Consider the following 22,722-nt stretch of genomic DNA (forward strand, 5'->3'; position numbering starts at 1 on the left):
CATTTTGACACATTATTATTATTAAATTTTAAGAATTTAGTTTTCAAGAATCTTCCCTTTCTTCCTTCTTCCCCTTCCTCACTTTCTTTCAGCTAAATAAATGCCCAATCACCATTTAGTTCAAATATAATGCCTTTTATGTTGTATTAAGTAATTTTATATGAATGTTCTCAATAGATAGCCTCTTACAAGCAATTGTTATTTTGAGCATTGTGCTTTGAACACCAAAATAGTGTAGTGTGAACCTTTTGAGAAGCACTAGAAGGACAAGAAGAACCAGGAACTTCACACAGGTATCTTTATTCTTCCATGTGGTGGCAGGGAGAACAGGACATTTGTTCTTTGTTATTCAAAGAGCCTTTTAAAACTCACCCAGGAAATCAAGCACTCTAAGGATCTCCTGATTTCTTTTGGCTTTGGCCAAGAAAATGGAATTATTGAGAAAATCCAACTTTTTATAAAATATTGCTGTTGGAGGGTCTTTTCAGTGGGTTAAATACTATAAAACTGTTGTTTTCTAGACAATCCAGAGGAGAGAGAAAATAAAAATAATTATGAGATAGCAGCATGTTGGGTGGGGTTTGCACAGACTTGATCCCAATGTCAGAACATGGTCTCAGAGTTTCAGTGTGATGGGGTTGTTTCTCTTTTCTTAGGTGACAGATGATGTGTTAAGGCAAAAGCAAGGATTCTTTACCTCTCAGGTTTTTGAAACAGTCCAAACACTGTAGTTCTCATGACAATTTCCTTTAACCATGACCTTGCATAATGTGAAGGTCAACTTGCTTCCACTGAGGATTTCTAAACCCATCAGTGGCTGGAGATTTACAGGTACAAGTCTGCTTCTGGCTGCTCTTCTGAATCCTGATTATGGAGTCAGTGTAGGAAGAAGCAAGCAATGCTAGAATTATATAGTCATTGCATGGGTTTGCTTTATAGATGTCTTCTCTTTAGAACATTCCTTTTTCTTGTTTTAAATCCTGGGTCGTTATGCCAGTGGAGGGCATTTCTTAAACAGTTGACAACATTGTGGAGGTAAAGATCTGTTGTAAAATCTGAGGGATGTCCTTGGTATCCATGGCAATGAAAGACCTGCCAGCTGGTAAGGTTTTCTGGAGCCTGCCAGGAGGGGAAGGAAAAGAAAGTTACCATTGCAAATTGAGGATCCCTTTCCATCTTCCTCCTTGGCAAATCATATCCAAGTGGGATTTTAGGAAAGGAAGTTTTTACTTTCTAATACCTTGCTTACTGCCTGCAATTTAATTTTGGCTGTCACTAAATAATGAAAGTCCTGGAAGAGCAACAGGGAGACAGAGAGTAAAAGCAATAAACCATAAAGAAGGTCTTTGCAGTAAGAAAACGAGTGGATGTGGAAAGGAAAAAAAATTTCTCCTTTTCATGACTGTTATTTTCTGCTATTGTATATTTCCTTAGTAGAACAGAGCCCTAGGGACCCAACTAGAATTAGCTCACCTGGGTTCAGCAAATGTGTTGGCCTCATACTGGACATCTAAATGCTTTGCCTTCTAGAAAACAGGGCTCCAAGAATTTTGTCCAGCCAAATCCTGAGTGGTTTTATTTTCTCTCTACCCTCCTCTCCTTTTTTGGCTCCAACTCACACAAATGTGTAATGCAGTCTGGTTTTTCCAACTGCTGCTTTGATAATACTGAGGTTATATAAGCTTACAGTAATTTTTTAAAATACTAACTTATTACTTGGAACAAAAGAACATTTTTGAAGGTAATAAAACCACAAGATACAATTTTATTCAAAGGAATGTCTCTTTTCATTGTGGCAATGGAGTCTGGTTTTGGAATGACATTTCATAAAAGTCAGCCATCCTGTGTAGTATCATCCATTTGGCACGCCTGGCAAACCAGAAAATTCTGCAACATATCTTTTGCCAGTGGCTTTGGACCATTTTCCTAGAAAATCACAAGGGTATTATTGTGCTTCCTTAAGTATTCAAACAGGATCTGTTTACTAGAAGACAAAGTAGCCATTTCAGCTCAACTAGTGTTTTTATCTGCCTAATACTGGGATGTGCTGTGAAAAACAGGACTAGAAAAAGCATGGTTTGCTTTCAAGGACAAGGAGGTTCTAGAAGATGCAAAGTGCCAATGCATAAAAGTCAGTTGTATTAAAGTGATGGTGATGACACAATATTGTCTCTTCTTTACCTTCCTCAGTAATTCTGTAGCAAGGTGATGAAAGATGTTAGCATGTAGGATACTAAAACCTTTCCTAGTTCATGGCCTCTGAATCACAGACCACAACAGGTTAAAGAGGAGAAATAGGAAAGACAGGACCTTTGGGGCTCAGGAAGATTTTTTGTTTAGTTTTGTTTTTTTGTTAGTTTTAGCAGATAAACTTTTACCTGTGTTTTCTGTTTTTTTTAATAAATATTATATGTAGAGAAATGTGAGGTATTTTGGTTTGTCATTCAAAAAGATAAATGTTAAAAGATAAGTACATTTAAGTTATGAAAGTTTATCCAGATCTTTCCTTTTAGATCATCTTTAGTGGTATTTATTGTTTGACCATAAATTTCTTCAGTGAACATTCAGCATATTTAGTGTAGAATATAGCTATATATGGTGTCTTAATTAGTTTCCAAGTGTTTCATCTGCTTTGTCTGCCTAGTAACAGCGGACACACACACGCACACGCGCACACACACACACATACACACACACATGCAGATATATGTGTATAAATACACACACATACATAGGCATATATGTGGATACTTACACACACACACACACACATATATATATATATACATTCATATCACTTATTAGAGAAGCAAGTATGTGGAGATACATGTATGTATATCTACATGTCTGTCTGTCTATATATATGTCTACATATAAAATATTTAGACACAAATATACACTTTTTGTCTTATGCCAAGAAAACTAACATATTCACTATTTTGAATATGATTTGGACACAAACTGATTAGACTATGCTTGGGACCTTGATATAAGATGCCAAATGCATAAAATATTATCTAACATTAATGAACAAACCAATTTGATAATTAGTTTGTTAGTTTAAACATAATCTGAAAAACAGTTAATTTGAATTTAAATTTATGATTGCTTCTCTAAACATAAGCTAAAACATCACATCTCCTCAGCTAGACTGCAAACTCTTAAGTGGCATCTCTAGATTGTTTTTCCTATATGTCCTTCAGTTCCCCTTATGGTGCTCATTCCACCAGATAGCCTGTGTCAGGCTATTATGGTTTGGATGTGAGGTGTTCCCCCAAAGCTCATGTGTGAGACAATGTAAGAAGGTTCAGAGAAGAAATGGTTGGGTTATAAAAGCCTTAATCCAATCAGTGAATTAATCACCTACTGGAATTAATTGAGTAGTATCTGGATGCAGGTGGGGTGTGGCTGGAGGAAGTAGGGCATGGGGAAGGGAGTGGGGGTATATATTTGTATCTGGTGAGTAGAATTTCTCTGCTTTCTGATCATGTGAGCTGCTCCCTTCTGCCACTCTCTTCTACCATGATGTTCAGCCACACCTTGAGCTATGGATTGAGACTTCTGAAATAATGAGTCCATTATAATAAACTTTTCCTCCCCTAAAATTGTTTTGGTCAGATCTTAATGAGTCCATTATAATAAACTTTTCCTCCCCTAAAATTGTTTTGGTCAGATCTTTTAGTCATAGCAGCAAAAAAACTGACTAAAACACAGACACTCATTCTATCTATGCCTGCCTTTTGCAGTGTCCTGAGATGACACTTACCTGGTTGCTTGATCACCCAATGATCCAATAAAAATGGCAAAAGCATTTACTTGAGGGTCACTTGTAAGGATTTGGGCAAATGTGGCAGGTTTTATTCCATATCGTGACAGATTTGCATCACTTAAGACTATGACAAAGTACTCATCAGCCTCTTCTTTGACAATTTCCTTGATAGCATGTTCTGTCCCCATTAACGTGTGGTCTCCACTCATGCAGAACTGAGAGTGGGCATGCATTGTCTGGAGGTAAGAGTCAAAGCAAAAGTTAGGGGTGATAAGCTTCTTTGAACAAACAGGATGGTTTTTCTATTGACTGTGAGAATGCATTTTTACAAGTCAGTAACAGGTTTCTGAGCAAGTTTATTTAACTTGCACATCAGAGTAACAACAGTACACAGTAATATTTGCATTTGGTAGACTTTTGTTAGAAAGAAGGAAATGGTCCAAACTATTACTGTTGATAATTACTTTTAAAATTCAAGCTTCCATTTAAAGTGAGAAGATGTAAGAAAGTATAAGAATTGGTATCACATGGGTGAAAATAAGGAATGGATTAAATTTCCAATAAAGTTATATTATACTTACATCAGTAGCAATGGAGGAAATTTGTTTTAAATCATGACATGCATGTTTTTCTTGCAGATTGAAGTAATGTGCAATTAAATTTATTATTAGAAGATACTAAGAAAAGCACAAATTAGTACTCTACAAGGGATCATTCTTTTCCTTCTACTGAACATGTAGCATATATGAGGAGTCACAGGTTACAGAATCCCAATGCAATACTGAAATGTATAATCCCAATCCAATACTGAGTACTCTAAAAATAGCACAGAGTAAATTCAAATTTGGATGATGGAGAAAAGGGTTTGAGGTCTCATGGGTGTTTTCTGTTTATAACTTGAAAGTTTGTGAAACAGAACATCATTTTCTTTCTAATATCTACTGCTTCTTCAGTGAATCTTTTTATATAGTCTTTAGCTAATCACATAGAAGTTTTCACAGTATAGAGATAACAACATATTTACCTTTAGAATTTCTAGTCTTTGTTTGTTGTTCTTGGGGATTTTGTTAATTGAAACTAGTGCAATATTGTAGTCATCTCCAGAGTGTCCAGCGATGTCATACTATGCAAAGAATCAGAGAGTTAGAAAGCATTGTCCACTACAGAATTATCACTGAGCCTCTGCATTTCTATCTCTTTGGAATCTGATGGTCCAAAGTTGTTCAATATTTGGCCATTAAGAAATGCACAGAAGCAGATGTGTGTTTATCAACAGTTGAAATGCAGACAGATTCTCATTTTGGATCCACCTTCTTTTGTGATCTTTGCTTTCTGGAGGAGGTGGAAAGTATGATGAGGGCTTCAGGGACTACCCTGAATTCCATTCATAACTTTCAGGGAGATTTTTTTTTCCAATCACACATACACATAGAAACAATGATGGGCAGAATTCTAAGGTGGTCCTCAAGATCCCATGCCCCAGTGCACCTGTTCTTTATAAGCTTCTTCCTGTAAGCATGGGCAGGATCTGGAAATAGGATGGGGAGTTACTCGTGATAATGTTAACTTAATGGCAAAATGAACTTGCAGATATAATTAAGTTTACTTGGTTTGAGTTAATTGAAAGGGAGGTAATAAGGGCCTAATCAAATAACTTAAACTATTGATTTATTGTTTGTTTGTCTATTATATCCTCTTTTTATTGGTGGGATGCTGAAAGTAGAAAACTGATATGTAAACTGTACATTTACTCCTGAAATTTTTTTAAGCAAATGTAATTTTATTTTTTGAGCTAAAAATCACAGATCCAAAAAATGTGATTTTTTTGTATTTCTTTTTTTCCTCATTTTAATAGGTTGATTATAGTTGGACATATTGATAGGATATGTTGTTACATATTTGCACACACACATAATATGACAACACAAAATTGTGCCAATATCACTCCCCACTACGTCTCACCTCCCTCCTTACCTCTCACTCATTAGTCTCATTCCTTTACTACTCTCCATTTGGTTTTTAGGAGACCAATCCCACCTTTATTTTCCTTTTTCCTCTCTAGCTTCAGCATATGAGAAAAAAAAAACAACATGTGGCCCTCAATCTTTTGAGTTTATTTAACTTAACACAATGGTTATTAACACGAATTTATTTAACTAAATGTTAAATAAGTTTATTTAACTTAACATGATGGTTTCTAATTCCATCCATTTTTTCTGGAGATTACACAATTTCCTCTTTCTTTATGGCTGAATAAAACTCCATTGTGTAAAAATACCACATTTTCTTTATCCATTCATCATTGATGGACACCTAGGCTGGTTCCATAGCTTATATTGTGACATGTGCTGCTACAAACATGAGTATGCATATATCACTGCAAGACTTTAATTCTTCAGGAAAAATAACAAGAAGTGGTATAGCTGGATCATATGGTGATTCCATCCCTAGTCTTGAGGAACCTCCATACTGATTTCCATAGGGGTTGTAAATTCAATGCTATCCCATTTATTAACTCCTGGCATTATTTTCCGAGGTTTAGAGGTCCTATTAAGAAAGTCATTGCCTGTGACTCTATATTTTCTTTTAGGAGTTGCAGAATTTTCATCTAATTTATAGGTATTTGATCCATAAAGAGTTAATTTTTTTGTGCAGGGTGAGAGATAAGGGTCTAGTTCAATGTTTTTACATATGGATAACCAATTTTCCTGGGACCATTTATTGAAAAAGGTTGTCCTTTCTCCAATGTGTGATTTTTGGCACCTTTGTTAAGGACCAGATGACTAAAGGTGTATGGTGCCATGACCAGCACAGCAACAACAAAGGATCTCGAGGAGGGGTGATAGGAGACTAAGAAAAACACAGAGACAAAGTAAAACAGACATTTTTAAGCAAAGCTGGGGCCAGGTGGGACACTGTTCTTAGAGGGAGGAACAATGACCCACAATGAGTTTGGCAAGTTTATTATATAGGGTCTCATAATCAGGAAGTTCAACTACAGAAGATTTGTACATTTTTCAAGACTTGTGAGTTATCAAGAGGCTTCTTTGTGCACTAAAAAATTATAAAGCTAGAAACATTTGGGGCTATACTGCTTTTATGGTGTTAAGAACATACTGTGGCTAAACTGCTGTACCCAGGAAACCCACTGTACTGAAACATTTGATAACTACTGAAGTCAGAGCCCAGTGTCAAGGCTTTTAATACATCCTGCCTTTGACAAGGAATGTTTTCTCAGGCTTGGCTTTTGACTACACTGCAGGATCAGCCAATGGGCTCATTTGTTCTATAGTTTGGATTTCTCTCTGTGTCTTTTCTCTCTGTGTCTTTTCTCTGCACCATTGATCTATATGTCTGTTTTTATGCCTGTCCCATGCAGTTTTTTGTTACTCTAATTCTGTACTATAATTTGAAGTTAGATATTGTGATACCTTCAGCCTCGATTTTTGGGGCTTTGAATTGATTTTGCTCTTCTGAATTTTTTATTCTTCCAAATGAAGTTTTGAACTTTTTTTTCTAGTTCTGTGAAGAATATCAATGGTGTTTTCATGGGGACTGCACTGAATCTGTATATTGCTTTTGGTAGCATGGTTATTTTGACAATATTAATTCTGCCTATCCATGAACATGGGAGGTTTTTTCATCTTGAGGTCATCTTCACTTTCTTTCTTCAGTATTCTATAGTTTTGTTGTAAAAGTGTAAAAGTCTTTCACTTCCTTGATTAGATTTACCCCTAGGTAAATTTGCAATTTTTTTGAGACTATTGTGAATGGAATTTTTTTAATTTGTTGTTGTTGTATAGGAAAGCTATTGATTTTTGTATGTAGATTTTGTAACCTGCTACTTTGCCAAATTTGTTGATTAGCTCTACCAGTATTTTGGTGGAGTTCCTTGGATCTTCTATGTATAGGATCATACAATTTACAAAGAGTGATAATGTGACTTCTTCCTTTCCTATTTTTTTCCAATTTTACTTCCATCTTTAAAAATTTCCTTCTCTTAACTAATTGCTCTGACTAGAATTTCTACTTTGACTTGTCACAGATTTTAAAGGAAATGCTTTCAGTTTTTCCCCATTTACTATGAGGTTGGCTTTGGGATTTTCACATATAGCCTTTATGATGTTGAGGTAGGTTTTTTCTATCCCTAGTTTTTTCAGTGCTCTTATAATAAATGGGTTCTAAATTTTGTTGAAGTCCTTTACTGCATCTATTGATATTACAGTGATTTTTGCCCTTAATTCTATTTATGTGATGAATTAAGCATAATTGCTAATATATGATTAAGTTCATCAGGGATATTGGTGTGTAGTTTTCTCTCCTTCATACAGCCTTATGTGTTTTGGGTATAAATGTGATACTGGCTTTATAGAATGAATTTGGAAGTATCTATCACTTTCTATTTCATGGAATAATTTGAGAAGAATTGGTATTGGTTTTTCTATAAAATTTTGGTAGAATTCCGTTCAAGAATAATTCTGGTCCTATGCTTTTCTTTGTTGGAATGCTTTTTTATTACTGCTTGTATTTCATTACAAGTTATTGGTCTGTTTAGGTTTTCTATGTCCTCTTGATTCCATTTTAGAGATCATATTTGTCCAGAAATGTATCTACTTCTTCTAGGTTTTTCAGTTTATTGGAATGCAAGTTTTTAAAAATAGTCCCTAATGATTTGCTGGGTTTCTGAGATGCCTGTGGTGATTTCTCCTTTTTCTTCTATAATTTTGTTAATTTGGGTTTTCTCTCTTCTTGTTTTGGTTAGTTTGGCTAAAGGTTAATCAATCCTGTTTATCTTTTCAAAGAATCAACTTTTTGTCATCGATCCTTTGCATTGTGTTTTATTCTCAAATTCATTGATTTTAGCTCTGATCTTAATAACTTCCTTCCTTTTACCGGTTTTTGAATTGGTTTGTTTTTCTTTTTCAAAAGCCTTGAGATGCATCATTAGGTTGTTTATTTGGGATGTTTCTGATTTTCTTATGTAGACACTCATAGTTATAAACTTTTCTCTTAGAACTGTTTTCACAGTGTCTCAGAGATTTTGGTATGTTGTATCACTATTCTCACTTGAATCTAATAATTTGTAATTTTTCCTCTGATTTCTTCCATAGTCATTTCATCATTCAAAAGAGTATTGTTCATACTCCATGTGATTATATAGGGTATTGTTGTGTTGATTTTTAATTTCATTTTATTGTGTTCTGATAAGATGCAAAGAACTACTGCATTTTTTTTTTTTGTATTTTTTAAGTGTTGCACTGTAGCCTAAAATGTCTGTTTTGGAGAAGGTTCCATGAGTGTGTATTCAGCTATTGTTGGATGAAATATTCTAAACATGACTTTTAGGTTCATTTGAACCTAATTTTTTTCAGGTACAAAAAGTCTTTTGGATGATCACTCTAATCGTGAGAGATGTTTCAAAATCACCCAGCATTAGTGCACTGAGGTCTATCTGGGGCTTCATTTGATTAGCATTTTTTATGTAATTAATTGCAGCCATATTTGGGGCATAAATGTTTATTGTTGTTTTATCTTCTTATTTGGATTTCTCCCTGTACCAATATGAAGTGACTTTCTTTGTCTCTTCTGATTAATTTCAGTTTGAGGTCTGCTTTGTCAGATATGAGAGTGGTTACTCATGTTTGTTTTGGGGCCCCACTGGCAGGGTGTATCAATTTCCATCCTTTTGGCTTGTGTTTCTCTTTGCCTGTATGTTGTGTCTATTGCTAATAACACAAAGTTGGGTCTTGTTTTTCAATCCATTCTTCCAGCCTGTCTTTTAATTGAAGAGTTGAGACCATTTATATTCAATGTTATTATAGAGAGATGTTTATAATTTCCTTCCATTTTGGTTTGTTCATCACACTTAATTTGGTTCTCTTTCTCATTTGCTTAGCTACTCTTCAAATGAGATTTGTTGTTTTGTGTGTTCTGAGGTTGGTTTTTGATTTTTTTTTCCTGTATGGAATATTTCTTTAAGTTCTGTAGTACTGGTTTGGTATTCATGAATTCTTGTCGTTTCTGAATATCTTGGAAGGCTTTTATTTCATCTTCAATTTTGAATGATAGTTTTGCTGAATACAGCAGTCTTGGTTGATAGTTATTTTTCTTTCAGGACCTGGAACACACCATAACCAGCCCTATTGCCTTGTAGAGTTTGTACTGAGAAATCTGAAGTGATTCTTATTGGCCTGCCTCTAAATGTGACCTGAAATTTGTCTCTTGAGGCTTTAAAAATTCTATCCTTATTCTTTATGTTAGGTACTTTAATTTTAATGTTGCTGTGGAGAGGTTCTTTTTTGATGTTTTCTATTTGGGGTTCTGAATGTTTCCTGTATATGAATGTCCATCTCCTTGTGAAGGCTTGGAAATTTTTCTGTTATTATTTCCCTGAAGGTGTTATCCATTCAATTAGGCCACAATTCACAACCCTCCTCAATTTCAGTGATTCTTAAATTTGACTTCTTCATGAGTCCCAGAATTCTTGTATATTCTAATCATGGTTACTTATTTTTATGTTCATTTACTACTGTCTGAATTTCAAGGCAGGCTACTTTGTTCTCCAGGTATGAGATTCTGTCTTTAGCATGGTCTACACTATTAGACAGACTTTCAACTGAACATTTTATTTTATTTACTTTGTCCTTCATTTCTAAGGTTTCTGTTTGGTTCTTTTTCAATATTTCTATCTCCTTATTGAATTCCTCATTCATATTCTGTGAAGTGACATCAGAAGTCCTGGCTTTTCATGGTCCAGCTATGACACTGGGCAAAGCACTCAAGCTTTTTGAATCTTAGTTTTCTCATCTTTAAAAGAGATGTTGATGAAGATAATTTCCAAGGTCATTCCTGCCCTCAAGGTTCTATATTCAATAGTATACCCAAGAAATGGAATGAAAAGCTGGCTCCTCTTAGTTTTAAGAATATGTAGGCCTTGTTTTTACCTATCAAACAAGGAGTGAATCACCTAACTGAACTAAGGATCTATGACACATCTTCCAAAAAGAAAGCCCTCAGAAGCTATAATACAGCATTTGTCCTGGAATAGTGGTTTTCTAACACCTCTGACCTTTAATATTTTTTTTAAGCAGTAAAGTCCTTTCTCCAAATGAAGTATTTCAGAAGTATTTCTCCAAATGAAGTATTTCAGAAGTCCACTTTATCAAACATCATGGGGCTGGGGTTGTGGCTCTGCAGTAGAGTACTTGCCTAGCACGTGCGAGGCCCTGGGTTCAATCCTCAGCACCACATAAAAATAAATAAATAAAGGTATTGTGTCCAAATATAACTAAAAAAATAAATATTAAAAAAACAACATGTTCTACCAATATAAGTGGAATGCTTTTAGCTGTACTGAGATGAAGCAGACAGGGTGAAATCATGAGGAACCAATTAAAAATGAAGATAAAAGAAAAAGAAATAACTTGGCTAAAATAAAATGGTTCATATAAGCATTACTATTCTAACTTTCACTGTAGTCTCTAAGTGTTCTAGGAATGTTAAAAATTATGCTCATTATAAGCAAATAATGTTGCTCTTGTCTTAGATGACCTACTGTGAACACTATGCCTGGGAATAATCAAATTTTGTTGGTAGAACAATTATAAAAAACTTTAAAACTCTGAATGCTTTGGAAATGTGTCCTGCCACTGAATTAGCAATTACCTTTCCTACTCAGTAATTTTGGCTCTAGGCTCACTGTGGTTTGGCATGTGTCATGCTAATGTGGGGGAGTAAAACATGGAGAGAGACTCTAAACAAGGCCACTGAAGTTTGATAGTAATGATCTACAGCTCAGCTGGCTGAGACCACTACACAGAAAACAGCAAGTGCCAAGAGAGACAGGAAGACTCTAGACCACCACACCAGGCCTGAGGCTTCTGAAGGTTTCAAAGCAAATACACTTTACTGCTGAAGGATAAATTTGGGAAGACATTAAGAATCATCTAGAACTGGGGGTGGGGAATCTCAGATCACAAATCTACATTCCTAAAGATAAGACATTTGATGCAATTCTGGTCTGAAGAATACAAAATTTTCACTAGGAGCTCCTCAAGTAATCATTGGTTCATACATTATTTTATGTTTTCTAAGTAAATTAGTCCTTCCTAGTTCTTATACCTCTTTGCAAATGAGAAAATGGAAGTACAGAGAGATGAAATGATTTGAATATGATCAACATAACCATACAAATCACAGGGCATGCAATGGAACCACGTGATGTATACCACTGAATATCTCTGAGAAGTGACCAAAAACCCACTAATCGTGGTCATCATTAGACAAGGAATTTCAGAACTGAGAGGGGTGGACACAGTTTATTCTTCACTCTATCTCCTTTTGTTCCTTTTACATTTTATACTAAGGGTACCCCTCATTTAAATCACTAAACATTTAGTTATATAAAACTCTCACAGAATATAGTAGTTCTAACCCCTCTCTTTCTTCTCCTCTACAAAGGAGGCCATAGGAGGCTTAGCAGAGACTGAGTGGCCTGTGGCCACTAGAATCTCAGATATGTGTCGGGGGTGGTAGAAAGATAGCAAAAGTCTCCAATGTGACAATGTGTAGGGAAGGTCTGTAAGGAGCTCTGGAAAAATTTAAAAATCCATAGGTTTTTAAACATTAGGTGTGATACAGCTATTTATGCTACTAAGATGGATTTTTACAAATCCACTGGTCACCTGTGGTCCAAGTGATATAGGAAATCAAACTCTACTATATACTAGAAAGGATCTGAAATACTTTTAAATAAAATTTTTAAAAAATATTTTGCTTTGACCTACAAAACATGAAAAAGTAATAAATTAAAAAAATGAAGATAAACTTACATCTGAGGTGAGGGAAGGTCAAGGGAAAGAAAAAGCTAAATACAAATTTTCAAGACATAAGACAAAATAAAATTGTCATAGTGGGTCTTTGACTTTGGCGCCATGCTTCCTGGCAAACTAGGACAAAGTGAGAATCTTGAATAGTTCCATGGTTTTCAATACTCACAAGGGGATACCGATTCTAGTTCTTCAAGGAAACATAACTACTCCTCATGGTGAAAGTCTATGTATATTTGTATTAGTATCCTGTACTTGTGCAAAGTTTAGTAATCCACAGCATTCACTGTCCTTTCCCCAGCAGTCAATCCTAAAATGAATTTCTCTTGCAGAACTTAATTCATATAAGGGACCCTGGGAGATTCAATGGGTAGTCTGCTTAATAATAAGCCCAAAGTAAATGACCTGTTTCTTGCTGTATGAGGCATAACACAGATCCATAACCCAGGTAGCAACCAGAGGTGCTGGTGGGATGTCAAGCTAAACAGTGAATGAACTAATACTACTTGTTTCTTAGGACAGGTATGACCCAGAATAAGGTCTAGAGTATCTATGAATAGACTCTGTGTCCTTTACATGTCCCACATACACCATTTCTCTCCACTGAACTTTTGATAATAATTGCATGGCTTGTGATAACCATGGTAACACAAGTTTATTTGCTCTGAAAGGGCCAGAGGAACAGGTGCTCTCTGTGGTTGATTAAGAGCAGACAAGTAGACTTCTGTCAGGGGATAACACAGAAGTACTGGGGAAATCTAGTCTCTACTCTCAAACCTCTGAAATGGAGGGTGTGCATCAAACTCTGCAAGAGCAAAATAGAAATAGCTTAAATGAGAGGCTGCTTTTCTGCCAGGGTGGTCATCTTCATTGTCAGCTGGGGAGACATTCATTTCTGTAGAATCATTGCCCATGTGCAAAGGGACAGTGATGCTGAGAACAGCATGCTCTGGGGGTGAGCTCCAACCTTGGAAGGCTGTCTGTCTGGTGATTGGGCAACGGTGTGTGGGTATGGGTGTTACAGTGGCAACAGACTCTGGTGCTTCTAAGTGGCTGTTCCTTTTTCTGAACCTTATGGATACTGTCGCCCAATGTGGAATTTCTTTGGTAGTAATCAGAAGGAATCAGTCCTTTAAATTATGATATTATTAGAGCAGATGAAGCAAATGTCTCACTTTCTCTGCTGGCAAGTGAGCTGGTAAGAGGATGGAGATTTCTGTCTGCCTGGAAATGAAGTCTCCATGCACCTATCATCATCATGCCATAACTCAGGGCTCACTCTGTGCAGATGTGGTCAAGGATGAATCTCATCATCCTTAGATCATGCCATTACCTTGAATTTCTCCTCATAGTTCTCAAAAGCTTCCATGACCATACACACGGCCTCCATCGAGCGCTCAAGCCGGCCATCCACTCCATTGAAGCGATACATGCTGCCAGACACATCTACCACCAGGCGCAGACGCTTGGGTTTCTCTTGTGGGCTCCCCAGCTGAGGGAGGGAATGACAGAAAGAGCTTGTGAACTACAATGTCATCAATGGCTGCAGTCCTGAGGAGCTCACACAGGCACCAGAGTGCTAGTCATGAGGTGGGCAGATCAGCTGCAGACTTGACCCTGTAAAAGGTTGACCAGGCTGGTGAAAGATGCCTGTAGATTGAATTTCAGTAATTGAAATTGCATAAGGAAGTTAGGATCATATGAAAAAGATTTTCCTTTGGAATAGAGCCCTTGCAAGGCCCAATTTAGTCTAGTAAAGTTGCCTTTTGGAGACTGGTGCCTTAAAATAATTTGGAAAGATACAAATCCTAACATGTCATTTTCTCTCCATGCCTCGAAGTCAGTAATTCTAGCAGGAGTCTGTTATTTTGGAGGGAAGCCAACATCAATTTTATTTGTATCTGTTATGCAGTCAGTTGAAAACCATTTCCCATGTAGTTTGCAAGAAATACTAGATTTTTAAAACAAGGTTATGGGAGAGAGAGTCTGGCAAATAATCTAAGGAAAATTTTTTAAAATGATTTTTGTCCTTAGCAAGCTTTCAAAATTTCCTTGGAGTTAGTGAAGTAGTGTTTTTTTTTCTTTTCTTTTCTTGGCAGCTTAAAGCATGAAAGTGTCTTTAAGCTGATGTATAGAAGCAACTATCAATTAACTGTGAAACTTGAGAGACTCAGTTTGATTTTGGACAATTTTGGCCAGTGTGCAGAATTTTGAAAAATCTTGTCAGTTTTACAGAAAGAAAGAAGAGAGAGAGAGAGAGAGAGAGAGAGAGAGAGAGAGAGAGAGAGAGAGAGAGAGAGAGACAAACGAAAGAAGAAAAATTCCAGGTTATTTTGTTACTGTAAACTTTCTGACATGCATAAACACTAATGGCAGAGCCAGAAATTTCAAAACATGCTCTGGGTATTAGAGGATAATGGTTTGGAGCCAATTCAATATATTTCTTCAAAACTTTTGAGTGTGTCCAAATGAATAATCGTACCACACAGGCTTTCATGACTGCTCACAATTTCATATATATCCAACCACATTTGTTGACCACAATGAGTCAGTAAAGAACACAGTTGTTGACTCATCCCAGTGACACAGAAATAAGAACTCCCCAAATTACCACCAGATCCTCTCTGAGAACACATTTAAGTAGATGGACTCTGCCTGCTCTCTCCAGGCACTGCTCCCCCAGCTCTCAGTGGGAACTTGGCAGTTCTGGTTATGTAGGGTTATAGGAAATCAAGAGACCTAATATTTCACTGTGTTGCCATTATATGGCAAAGTTTTCAAAATTATAGCTAACTGAAACTTGACTTAACACAATGAGAGTTAAAGGAGAATTCCTTATTTCCTAAAATTTTCTTAAATCTCATGATGGACACAGATCTTTAAAGGTACAGAATAGTAGAAAACCACCAAGATGGCTCTATTGCTCTCACTTGAGGAATACTCTAGGATTCAGAGACAACAGGGTGCCCTCAGTTTCCCTTCCAGGGTACCTGCTCTGTGTCCCAGGAGTGGGTCTATGAGCCACATGGGCAGCTCGCTACTGGCTTCCAGAGGTTTCTGCCAATGCGAGGCACTGTCACATCAAAGTGAGAGGCTGGGGGGTTGTTACCTCAGCTTTTTCTCTGCTGTTGCCCAGGGGTTGGCTCTACCTTTACCAAAGGCCACAGCTCCATGAACTACTTTCTCCAGATTCCAGAACTGCTCTTTTGCTCTGTGTGTTAGATTTCAGGGCAGAGTCAGATCCCTGTTGATGTCAGCCTGGGTTACCACAGTGAATCTTTTGGCTTTCATAAATCTACTCTTATCTTTGTAAATACTCTCTAAATTCTTCTGTATTCACTGCTACTTAAATTACCCAGTATGAGTGTGCCTTGTGTTTCTTGCTGAGACCTTAACAGGTACAATAAATAGTATAACATTTATTTATTTTTCTTCATCGTTTTCTTCTTCTCCTTCTCCTTCTTCTTCTATAATGATTTCCTTGGTTGCCACATTCAGAATTTATGATGTTTTGACACACAACTCAAGAAAGTGAGTTTCTAGAAACAAGGCCAAACTAAGCAAGTCTGATGCTACCAGTCCTCCACTACTTACTTGTGGCTCCAGCTCACCCCGACGTTTGTAGATGGTTTTTTCTCCAGTCAGCCCATCAATGATCTTGGCATCATCTAGTTCTCCAGTAGCTTGGTGTTTTAGCCACTGCCTTTCTTTACCTTTAGCCTAGGACACACAAACACATATTCATAAGTCTTTATTTTTAACGAGTTCTGCAGGATCTTTGACACACTTTCTGCATGAATAACAGGAAACACACCAGGGAACTTTTCAATACATGATGTTTCTGCATAAACACAACTACAGAAATGGACTGGTTTCTGCTCTGCTGACAAAGAAATGCAATGTATGTGTATTTTGTTAGTTTTAATTGTTTTAACATATGGAACACTTGAAGGGCATATGGACAGGAAGACAGTATGAAAATGACCCCCTGAAGAAAGTTCTATATCTGGAAAGATAATGATGATGCATTTCCTATGGGTTTTCTGTCTCTGTTCTTCTAGAAAATTTTTTAGGTACCAAAATAATCAGCTTGAACTTGTTGACATTGTCAGAAAGCCCAGAGAGAATGTGATCTTCAGAAGTCTTCCTTTTGGAAAGAAATTTGCTACTCAAGTTCTCCGTGTCTTATTGTGTACATGGAAACAGCTGGAAACAACAGTATGTGAACATTTTGTACCCCACACGTTTCTGATTTTCTATATTCTGAAATTTTCTGAATTATTTTTTTAAGGTATTTTCACATAACATTTTGCCAAAACACAACTAGATCAGGTGATAGTTAAATGATAAAGAACTGTAATATCCCAATAAAGGCATGTGTTTATCGCAGCCCATGAGTATATTTACCATAAGAAGGGGGAAGAATAGTTGAAATGTTTTAATGCATGTAAGCAAGATTATAGGATGTATTTCATTTCTAGAAACACCAAAATATGAGAGGAGAGTGGACTTACAGTTAGAATTTCAGCATTTTATAATTCCTCCATGGTAAAATGATGGGGTTTAAATTTAATTTTATAATAATTACGATCTGCATTTAAAAATCACAAAAATTACTTACTGGGTAGCCTTTACAACAGTGAAATCATCACTGGTTAATAAAAGCATGTAGCAGCTAGGAGGACTGGGAAGGGTGTGATCAGGGCATTGCTTTGTCAAAATATTTATGAAACTTAGAAAACCAATGTTTGATGATAACAATGGCACATGTGTTACCAAACATGTTATATAATTTTATTCTGATACTAATTCTGTATTGCTCTTAAACCCAGCTCAAAAATTAACTTCCATGCCATTTTGATGGTGGCTGACCACTGTGACCATGTTTTCTTTTACTTTCTTAACTGCTTATTTTTCCATTTGACAATCCTGTGAGAGTCTGTCTTCATCTATGAGAGGCATTAGAAGACTGAGCTCTGCAGCTTGGTACCTCCAAGAGTATTAGAATGTCACATTGAAAGGTACCTAAATGGTCATCCATGGTGTTGTTTCCAAGCATAAATCATCCTGGCAGTCTGAGGGATTACCCACTCCTGATTCCAGGAATGACAAAAAAGAGGAGACAGGAGTTAAGTCCCAATTTTTGGTACGGGGAGGATGGCACTAAGCAATCAAGGTTGTCTTGTCTGATTATTGAAATAGTGGAAAGTATTCTGGAAGTCTGTGCTTACTCGCTCCTTCTACCACCTGTAACTCTGTATCAAGTTTTTATGACAGCAGCTTTGCTCCAGTATGCCCCATTTCCATGTGAGATCATGGGGTTCTTATGAAGAATATACAACTGGGAAAGATACATTTCTAAGATATACCTGGTACAGTGGGGTTCCAGAACCTGCCCACCAAAATTAAAATCTTATGCTGGTGACCTAGGGGTTTCCATTTATTTACATTAATACATCTACATTAAATATGGTAATTTTAATAAAGGGTCAGTATCTAAAAAACTGTTAAAACTCAACAGTAAAGAAAAAGTTTTAAAAATGGGCAAAAGACTTGAGAAGGCACTTCATTAAAATAGTCACATTGGCCAGCCGTGGTGAGCACATGCCTGTAATCCCAGTGGCTTGGGAGGCTGAAATAGGAGGATCATGAGTTCAAAGCCAGCCTCAACAACTTTGCAAGGCTCTAAGCAACTTAGTGAGATCCTGTCTCAAAATAAAAAATATTTAAAAAGGGCTGGCAATATGGCTTAGGTTCATCTCCCCTGGGTCTAATCCCCAGTACCTGCCAAAACAAAAACAGATTGATGGTAAATAATCATATGAAAATATCTTAAACATATGTTAATATATGTAACATATGGAACATCAAAATAAAACAACTATGAGATATCACTCCAAACGTATTAGAATGATCAGAACCCCAAACTCTGAGAACAACAAATGTTGTTAAGGATGCAGAGTCTCTCACTGTGCATGGGAATTAAAAATGGTGTTTCCACATGGGAAGACAGCTTGGCCACTTCTTCTGAAACTAAACATATTCTTACCGCACCATCCACCAATTGCATGCCTTACTATTTACACAAATGAGTTGAAAACTTCTGTCTACATAAAACTCTGCCGTGATATTTATGGCAATTTTATGTATAACTGCCAAAATTTGGAAGCAACTAAAATGTTTTTCAATAGGTAATGGATAAATTAAATTGTTGGTACATCCAGACAATAGAATACTATTCAGTCCTAAAAAAATGAACTAGCAAATCTATTTATAAAGATCCCACTGTAATATAGTGATCTGAAGTAGTTTGTTATTTTAGACATTATTGTATGTGACTAACTCATTCTAGGGAATTTATCATTTACCACAAGAAGTTTTTATTCGATTTTCTTTAGTACATTTGTGAGAAAGAAATCCTACTGGTCAGCTCTAGTCCTTGGTATTCAAGGTTAATTTATTATGAGGCAGGTCTTCTAGACCACAAAATGAACAAATGTTAACTCCTGTGTGTTAACTTCACAAGACTTTGTGAAGTCTTGACTTAGTGATTTCAATTCCTAACCAGCATTATAGGGTGCAGAAATTGCAGTAATAGATTCACAGCACAAGAAGGGAATTATAGGTGACATGGAGTTGGGAGGCTGAGGGGAAATGGCAGAGTGATGAGGAGAAACAGAGCCATCACCCAGTGGAGTTTATGTAATAGTTCAATAGCACCGTGGAATTCTTCTTTTAGTATTCATGTTAATAATACTTTATAAAAATGACAGAAGGGGCTCCTGTTTAGGACATATGTTCCTATTACTTTCCTTGGTAAAGGGGTTACTGTATTGAAAATATTTTACTCTTAGAATATTATATTTTTGCAGCATGAGTGAAAGGGAGGGATATGCTTTTTCCAGTAATATGCTACTTTTTCTTGCCATTCCTCCTTCCTTCCCTCCCTGCACCTTCCTCTTCCTCTTTCCCTTCTTCTTTGGTCAAATTCCTGTATGATATGCTAATAATAAAGTACAGAAATCGTAAGTGCAGATCTTAACGAACTGTTGTGCTGTGAAAATACCATTTAACTACTTATACCTCTGAAGTCTCTCAGGGCCCTGTCCTGGATTTTACTCTTTGCAAAGGTAACATTTATTCTGATGTCTAGTAGCATTGAATAGGTTTGTCTGATTTTGAACTTAATAAAAATGGAGTCAAAGAACATACACTCTTGTCTCTGGCTTCTTTGCTCAATAATATCCCATGGATATTGGGATATTGTTGTATCTTGTGGTACTGTATTCTCTCTCACAGGTTTAACGTTATTACATTGTATGACTTGCACAATTTATTATATTTATAATTCCATCTATAATCCTGCTGTATTCATTTTGGGACTATTTTGAATAATGCAACCATAAATGTTCTTGAATGTGTTTTCTAGAGAAGATACATGTGCATTTCTGGTTGTGGGAAAGCTCTGAGTCACAAGACTGGATATATTCACCTTTAGTAGATATTGCTACTCAGTTTTCTAAGGTGGTTTGTCTAATTAACATTAGCATGAGCAGTGTATGAGGGTTGCATTTGCATATTCTCACCAACATTGATATTAATAGTTTTAATTTTTTTAGCCATCCTGGTTGGTATGCAGTAAACTCCCTTTATTTTAATATTTATTTGCAGCAAATGAATTACTTTGGGTCATGCTTGTTACTGACACTTTCAGGATCAAGAATCAGTAGCTTTTGTTTTTGAGAAGTGAAAGCATGTTTCGGTCTTTTGATCCAGAGATACTGGGCACAAAAAATATTTTTCTAACAGTAGCACTGTTCTATAGTTCTCAGGTTTATAATTTGCAGATAAATTAGGGGAAAAATTTATTTATCCTCTAGCCCATCAACCAATACTTGGAAACTCAAAACAGGAAAAAGCCTGTCAGAATGGATGCCTTTGGGGACCATGGGCTGGAGGGGGAGTTCTTTAAAAAGTTGTTGAAGTCTGAATAGAAATATTTATTATTTTCAGAGCTGGGGGCTGTGGCTCAGTGGCAGAACACTTGCCTAACATGTGTGAGGCACTGGGTTGGATCCTTAACACTGAAAAAAAATAATCATTTTTTTAAAAAGAAATATTTATTATTTTCAATGTGTTTGCAAAGTCTTCTGTATTTTATTGTATTCACTGAAATACTTCTAGAAATACTAAATACGCACTCTATTTAGTTTTTAGTATTTTTAGTTTGTTCTTTTTAGATCACACTGAATTTAAATATATACTTTTACTTACAACAGGAGTCGTACATTTTTTTATTATATAGTCCTAGTGAATAAAGTTCTAGGTGGACACGATATCTTTATTTTGTTTTTATGTGGTGCTAAGAATCGAACCCAGTGCCTCACATGCTAGGCGAGCACGTTACCACTTGAGCCACATCCCCAGCCCCTTGTATTATATTTTAAATTTACACTAACAAGAACTCATTATTAAATTAGATTGTGTGACTATATTACATTATATGAAACATCTAACTTATGGTTCTTCTAAAAAAGAAATATAGTTCTATTACTTTCACATACAGAACATGGGAATTTAGGTACTGTTTATTATTAAATTCATAGTTCTTCACATATATTTTTAGCAAGAATGATTTTTTTTCTTGTTTTGATTTGTTCTACTTAGTTGTAAATGACAGCAGAATGCAATTCAATTCTCTGGTTGTACATGATGTAGAGATGCATCATTTGTGTCATCATACATGTACCTAGGGTAATGTTGTCCATCTCATTCTACCATCTTTCCTATCCCCTTAGCCCCTCCCTGCCCTCACCTTTGCCGAATCAAAAGTTCCTCCACTTCCCTCCACCCCATTATGGTTCACATATTAAAAACTTCAAATATCATGTTTGACACTTCAGCATAGGTGTGCTAGTAGTGAGAAAACATACAAACATGTGCTTTCTTTAATCAAGGCTTCCCTCTTCCTGTGTTCTCTAGGTCTGTCCTCCACGGTTGGAAAGTTCTCTGCTCCATTTACCACTCCCCTCCGCCACAGTTAGTCACTGTCTTCTTTTCCAGCCACTAACATGCTTTTTGAATTTGTCACAACTTTTCCATTTTCACTTCATTTGCCCCTGTTTTGAGTTCCTATCACTTCTCTCCTAAACAACTGAAATGATTTTATGATTTGATTTCTGGCTTTCACCTCCTTCTCTGCAACCTTCTCCCTTCTTGGCCATGCCATTTCCTGATGAAGACAGACCATGCCACTCCTTTGCTCATGCATCTTCATGGCTCTTCCCTGGTTACAGACATATCAGCCTCTGCATGGTGCTCACAACCTTTTAGGATTCCTGTTCCCTAAGCTTTCTCTTCCACTAGTTTCTACCCCCAAGCACATCCCCAAACTCTGAACACTAGTCACTGTAGATACTATTTGCCATTTTCCAAGCAGCCTGGTACTTGAGTCTGTCCCCTACTCAGAGGTCTCTTCTTTCTAGAGTACTGCTTCACCAGCTGGTTTCAGTCTTCAAACATTTGTGAGTGCTCAATGATGCATTAAGCAAAAGAAAACTTGTATGAATTCAACCCTTCCTTAATTACTTGTGCAAACTGACCAGAAACAATATCTCTGCTTAGGAAATATTGACATTTTAATATTTTTAGGAGCAATAGCAGTATCAACTGGCTCAAGAGTTTTGTGAAACTGAAAAGATCCAGGCAGTGCAGGGGCAAGTACAAAGCAGTAAGAGGGGGTGCAGGGGATAGTGAATAGTCACCTGGATAATCCAGAATGCTCCTCTGTTTCTTCAGAGTAAAATGACTTATATTTGTGAATTTCCAGTAAAGGTGAGATGCCCTAAGATCTTACATGAGGGGAATGAGAAAGTTTAGTGTCTGCTAGGGTTACTGGTAATTTTACTGCTTCTTGGATAGGAAGAAAGGTCAGATAATATATTTTCCTTTGGAACACTTAACTAGGTGTGTTTTGCTCAGCTAAGGCATGGTGGTGAGACCATAATTTAATATAGACACTTTGGCACTGATTAATTTTTTTCTGATTGGCTGATTAGGGTTCAGCTAACCATCTATGACAGTTTGGGGAAGTGTCCAGATTTGGGCCCAAGTTATTTCTTGATC

At 36.5% G+C, this 22,722-nt stretch overlaps 1 protein-coding gene across 2 annotated transcripts in view; it reads right to left on the reverse strand.

The window, feature by feature from the left end:
• Positions 1 to 284: 284 nt before the first annotated feature.
• LOC101965792 (von Willebrand factor A domain-containing protein 8) overlaps positions 285 to 22,722 on the reverse strand; it is a 391,795-nt gene continuing 369,357 nt past the window's right edge. For both annotated transcript variants that reach the window (XM_078015856.1, XM_078015855.1), the window contains 5 exons: positions 16,192 to 16,317; positions 13,931 to 14,089; positions 4,794 to 4,892; positions 3,767 to 4,005; positions 285 to 1,119 (listed from right to left, as the gene is read on the reverse strand). In XM_078015856.1, the coding sequence (XP_077871982.1) occupies positions 1,011 to 1,119; positions 3,767 to 4,005; positions 4,794 to 4,892; positions 13,931 to 14,089; positions 16,192 to 16,317 (732 nt within the window). In that variant the 3' untranslated portion in view covers positions 285 to 1,010. The remainder of the gene's footprint in view (positions 1,120 to 3,766; positions 4,006 to 4,793; positions 4,893 to 13,930; positions 14,090 to 16,191; positions 16,318 to 22,722) is intronic.

The sequence above is a fragment of the Ictidomys tridecemlineatus genome, chromosome 6 (assembly GCF_052094955.1).
Source record: "Ictidomys tridecemlineatus isolate mIctTri1 chromosome 6, mIctTri1.hap1, whole genome shotgun sequence".
NCBI lineage: Eukaryota > Metazoa > Chordata > Mammalia > Rodentia > Sciuridae > Ictidomys > Ictidomys tridecemlineatus.